Raw genomic sequence first — 5,923 nt, 5'->3', positions numbered from 1 at the left:
TGCTGTTATGAGTCACACGCCTGGCCCCTCTGCACAGCCTCAGGCCGGCTGGTCCACAGGATACGGTGGCTGCTCGATCACGTTAAAGCAATGGACGCCTAGCCAGGTGGTGATGACAGGACTAAATGGCCAGCATCAGAGGGTGAAGTTCAAGGTCTGAGACCTCCCAGCTGTCAGCACGCTACCCCAGCCTGTCACCGAGGCTGAGCACGGGTCACCCCAGAATGAGAATCCTCTGTTCCGGTGACTTGGAGCAGGAAAGGGGCACGGCTACATCCACCCCAAGCTGGCTCGGCGGGCTGGTGTGGGGGAGAAGGTGATGGAGGCCAGGTGGGGGCATGTCCCTTCTGCCCCAGGCCGTCAGGAGTAGCCACGCGGACCACCGGTCTGAGCCGGATGGTGGGCTGCAAGGAGGCCGGGCTCTGCCCAGCCAGCCGCTGGCTCCACATGGCACCCATTACTTTCTAGCTGTGGGACCCGAGCAATCCAGTCACGCTTGGTTTTATGATCTGAAAAACGGGGCGGTGACAGCCCCTGCGTCACAGGCCATGGGGAGATGAAATAAGTTACAACATGTAAAGTATTGACCAGCCGCACCAGCCCCTATCAGGTGCTTCCTGAATGCTGGCTGTGGTCACTATTGCCACCAATACCCCCGAGGCCTCCGTCTTTCTCTGGGCCCCTGGCTGGGACGCACTTACCTAGGACATTCAGGACGCAGCCTTAAGGACAGGCACACATGGGGTGGGCTTTGCAGAGCTGGACGACGCAGGACCGTAGGCAGGGGGCACGTGGAGGTGAAGCGGGGGCCACCGTGTGAAGGTGGAGGGTGGGGGGGACTGAGTTCCTCCTGCCACAAAGGTGCCCCCAGGCCCACAAGGACAGATGAGCCTCAAAGTGCCATCGAGCGCTGGCCACGGGGGAGGTTGTCAGAGGAGGGAGACCGGGCTGGGCTCTGCTCAGTGTCGCAGACAAGGCCCCAGGTGGCCTGCCGTGGCCTCCAGGCCTCAGCACTCGCGGGGGTGTGGGGCCTCCTGGCTGGGGGGCTCTGACCTTGGCTTCCTCCACATTTAAGCAATACTGGCGCTCAGCGGGGCTCATTCTGAACTGCGAGGGTGTGACCCGTCTCTGCCTCTGCGCGGGAAGAGGCAGCTGAACCGTTTCGTTCCGCTGCCTCCTCCTCCCAGAAGCACATGGATGTGAGGAAAGGCCAAGGCACTTACTTTTCTTGTCTGTTGTGTCGTGCACGGTCACCCTGGGGACGCCAGGACCTGCGTCGGGCCGAGAAGAGAAGCCGGAAAAGAAACAAAAAGGAGGCTGTTAGTTTCGCTGAGAACAAAGGAGAACCTGAGCCTTCGCTAGGGCTCCGCGTCTGTGGGCTCTGGTCCGTGGGAGGTCAGCACGGACGGACGGACGGACGGCAAAGGCCAGGTCTGCGGGGTGCGGAAGGCTTTGTACCCATGGTAACTACAATGGCCACAATCTAAGTATGTGTTTTCAGATCACTGAAATACCGTAAAAATCATCTTACGAAACATCATTTTGTTTCCGTCCTTCTAGCCTCATTCTCACTGTCCACGCTGCCTTCCCCGAATTCTGCAAATCATTCAAGTCTCGGTCGGGAGTCACCTTTCCAACATGGCCTGGGCTGGCTCATCCTGGAGGAAGCCATTCCCTCCACTGGCCCCTTGTGACACTTTGTAAAATCTTATGAATGGAACAGGATTACTCTGCATACGTTAAACTGTGTTATCGGTTTTCCCTTGAATCACTTTAGTTTTCCCTTGAATCACTTTAGTTTGCAGCTTTCGGACTCCAAGGCGGTCACGAAGTTTATAGCCCCGGGCAGGGAGACGGAAGGTGCAACTCAGGGCAAAATGGCCCTCATCAGCTTTAGTCTCTGGGTCGACTTCTTTATTGGTTTCAGCAGGAGAGCACAGAAAGAAAAAAACGTTCTCAATGATTTTTATGTCGCTTTGAAAGCATAGGAAGCGCCAGGCCCAGGGGCCTTTCTCACCTCGTTTCTGCCCTCCTGGGCACCTGGAGATGCCATGCTGTTCCCCCCAGGTCTGAAATGCCTGTCCCCAGACACTGGATGGCTTGTCTTTCTCTTCATTTAAGTCTCGGCTCAAACGGCTCTGCAGCTACTTAAGTAAAAGAACACCCTGCACGGCCGCACGCTCTGCCCATCCTGCCTCCCTCTGCCCCTCGACAGGTCACTGCCACGTACTGTCATGTCACTTNCTCTGTGTGTGTGTGTGTGTGTGTGTGTGTGTGTGTGTGTGTGTGTTGATTTTGCTTTTCTGACATCACCCAGCCATCTTCCACGCTGACCCTGAAGGAGAAACGTCACCCAGGTCGCAATGCTGCTTGGCGGCCCGCTGAGTTCCGCTGGGCTGCAGGTGACAAGGACACACACTTGCCACCGAAGCAGCCCATGGCCAATTCCTGGCCCTCGGAGCTGCGGTGTCGCGTGCGAGCACCCTGCTCTAACTGCACGCCGGCTCATAGCCTGCCTTTGAATAGCCGCCTCTCTGCACTGAAATCCCACCCTTCACAGAAAGGCACCAAGGCAATAGACTATTAAATTTAGTTAAATATTAGATTTCTCGTTTAATGATTGCCCACACAACTGGTTTTATCAGCAGAGAGCTGCTGCTCCACAGGGGGATGGAGGTAAGCCATTTTATTTGTTCCTGTAATTGCATTCAAAGAGGGCCAGGGCTCTCCAGAGGCAGTAAGAAAAGATTGGCACGTCCCCCGAAGGAGCCTGCTTTTGACTCTGGGGCCGTGGGCACCTCCGGTCTGGAGCATACAAATGGCCGCTCCTTAATTAAATGTGAGCCTCCCCTAATATTAGGTGGAATTAGCTATTATCAGATATGGACGAACAAAGCCTGCTCCCGAGGGGGACCTTCCTGGCCTTGCCCAGCGGCGGCCGCAGCCTGGCCCTTGGACGCTTCCAGACCCTGCTGGTCAGGGCATTGTCGAATCTTGGCGTGGATGAATTTGGGGAAATTAGTGGCCAGAATCTAACAGGAGCTAACAGGCAACTGATCTAAAGCCGAGAAGAGCACTGCTCTGTTCCTCATATTTCTGCAGAAGGCAGAGTGCAGGGTTGTGTGCGCGTGTGTGCACGCGTGTGTGTGCACAGTGTGTGCACGTGTGTGTGCGCAGTGTGCACGTGTGTGTGTGTGTGTGTGCACAGTATGTGCACGTGTGTGTGCACAGTGATTGGCCTGCAGGGTTGCCCGCTGCATGCTCTGACCCCCTGCCTGGCCTTTCGGTGCCTTTCCTAGTCCAGCCTGTCCTGCTTATGTCAGATCACGTCCCCACGTGTACCCCTCGCTGTGGTGTCAGGACCCTGCGCTCCCGTGCTCACTGACTGGACATCACGAACGCTGTCCACCCACCCTGGGGCCACGCAGCGCAGCGCAGGCCCGGGCCCAGTGCCGACATTCATCCTTCTGAGAGTCCACACCTCTCTGGAAACCTCTGAATGTCTAGCTGTGAGAGTCTGTGTCACACAGTGTGGGTAAGGCTTGTTCTTCTGCTGTGTCTATTTTCTCTCCAGCCGGACTGTAAGCAACTTGAAGGCAGGGCCCAGTAAGCGAATGCGCCTTTGGACTCTCTCGGCTGCTGGTATCGTGCTGGGCAGGTGAGCGGGTTAATGAGGGGCTGCACCCTGCTGCACCCCACTCAGGAATGGGCGTGAGGTTGGCACAGCGCCGTGGGGGCTGCCCCGTGGCCATGGGGCTGGCAGCCCTCTGGCGTTCCCGGGAGAGGAGGGAGGCCGAGGCCGGTGCCGAGGGGCGGGGGATGCCACACGCTCACTATTCTCCACTCTGTGTCCACCGGACGCCAGGCCGCCCACCAAACACGCTGCCTTTGGTCTGGAATGAGCATCTACAGACCTGGTCCTCACCCCTTCTCTCCAGAAAGGCTGCCCGTGTGGGGCGCCCTGGGACCCGGGAGACGGTCCAGATACACAGGCAACCGGGGGCTTGACGTCCTGGCATCTCCTGTGTCCCCTCCTACCTGCGCAAAGAGGTGACGCCCCGTGGGTGGTTAGTCAGGAAGGAGACGGCGAGGGACAGGGTGGCCCCAGACAGGGACATGGGGTGACCAGACCATGCCTGGTCGGATCTTGTATGGGAGCTGCCTTGGTGCTGGCTGGCAGTGGGAGCTGGTTTGCTTCTTTACAAAAACCCATCAGAGGAACGTGCGAGGTGTGATCACAAAATATGGTGAATGCTGCTGCCGAGTGCCGTCCAGCGGAAAGGCAGGGACCTTCAATACGGGGAGCCATGTGTCCGAGCCTTGGTCACAGTGTGTGACAAGTTTCAACTTGTTCGGTGCAATCAGTTGGGTGTGAGCTACGGTTGAGAGAAGGTGTGTTTTCAAGTGTGCCGTAACTCACCCTCCATCATGACCATGCTCCGTGTCACACATCGTTTCTGGTATATGGCAATTTCTGTCAAATAAAAACATTACGGTGTGTCCTCATCCCCCTTAGTCACTGAATCTGGCACTGTGCAACTTCTGGCTTTTCCCCAAAGTCAAAATGATTCAGGACATTGAGGCAGCCATGACAGAGCAACTAAAGATACTCATGAAAGAGGACTTCCAGAACTGCTTCAGAAAAGTGGCAAGAATGATGGGATAAGTGTGTTCAAAGCGAGGGGGATTAATGGCAATGTGTCTATTACCGTAATAATTTTTTTTTTTTTAAATTTTAGATGTTCACCGTATTTTTTGATCATACCTCGTATCCTTGAGGGTCGGTGGAGGGTTGGTACCCGGGCAGCCTAGTAAGCACACTGACGGGATGCGATGGGTGCTGTCAGAGAGCACACATCACACTTGAACTCCCCCGGGCCCTGCGTTTTCTTAGGAGGGCTGCAGGGCTGAGTTAGCCGCATGGTGACAAGGTCCCCTCACACCGGGCCTGCGGCCTGTGAGTGTCAGCCACACACCTTTTCACACTTACATTAAAAGCAGCAATCTGTGGCTTTGTTGGTTTTCCATCCAGGCACCTAAGTTGTTTGAATACCCAGGCACCAAATGAGTGCGCTCTGGTCCCCGCCATAATTACGTTTTTAAGGAAACAGCCTTTAAATAATTCAGGGTCACATCTGTGAACAGCCCGCAGGCTCTGTTTGTCGATAAGATTTTCTAAAGGGAAAGCGTCAAGTATTCCCAGGGTGGCTGTGGGGTCACGGGGACACGGCAGGAAGGACAGAGAATTCTGAAACAGTAATTTCAAATTTCAGAGCAGGGCCGGGGAGACGAGCGATCAGCCGCCTTCAGAGCCAGACCCCTAGCCCACCAGGGCCTCTCGTGGTCCCCGATGTGCAGGGTCCCTGTGGCTTCTAGTCTGTTGCTGCCACACAGTGTGGGCCGCACATTAGCTGGTAGGCAAGACTTTCCACAGTCTGCCCAAAGGCCGCCTCCCCAAGGGTTCTCTCGCCTCGCTGGCAAGTTGCTGCAGATGCAGGGCCCCCACTTCCTGTCTGCTCTGCTCAGGGTCAGAACTGGTCTCCTGTTTCCCAGGTGGCTCTGTCACTCTGCTAGTCCCATTCAAATGCAGTGTGAACTTCAAACACCATCGGGGACTCAGCGCTGTGTCAGAATGAGCCGGGCTGGTTTTGCAGCCTTGATCCACGATGCTGTAGCCGTGAGCACCTTACTTAGGTGACAACAATGCAAAGACCTGAGCTCCTGGGTCCTAGGGCCTGGGGGTGAGGCCCCCGTGGTCAGGCCCATGTGCTCGGGGGTCACATGACCCGAGTTTCTAGTCCTAGACGTGGACGTGATCTCAGGTGCGTTGCTGTTATGAGTCACACGCCTGGCCCCTCTGCACAGCCTCAGGCCGGCTGGTCCACAGGATACGGTGGCTGCTCGATCACGTTAAAGCAATGGA

At 56.2% G+C, this 5,923-nt stretch overlaps 1 protein-coding gene across 1 annotated transcript in view; it reads right to left on the bottom strand.

Annotated features, from left to right (window-relative positions):
- LOC109391515 (dipeptidyl aminopeptidase-like protein 6) overlaps positions 1-5,923 on the bottom strand; it is a 51,752-nt gene that overhangs the window by 22,696 nt on the left and 23,133 nt on the right. Inside the window, exon 5 of the mRNA XM_019659114.1 lies at positions 1,224-1,271. Within this exon, the coding sequence (XP_019514659.1) occupies positions 1,224-1,271 (48 nt within the window). The remainder of the gene's footprint in view (positions 1-1,223; positions 1,272-5,923) is intronic.

Source organism: Hipposideros armiger, unplaced genomic scaffold (genome assembly GCF_001890085.2).
Source record: "Hipposideros armiger isolate ML-2016 unplaced genomic scaffold, ASM189008v1 scaffold_295, whole genome shotgun sequence".
NCBI lineage: Eukaryota > Metazoa > Chordata > Mammalia > Chiroptera > Hipposideridae > Hipposideros > Hipposideros armiger.
The sequence above is the reverse complement of the archived record's forward strand: the minus strand, read 5'-3'. Positions and strand labels throughout refer to the sequence as shown.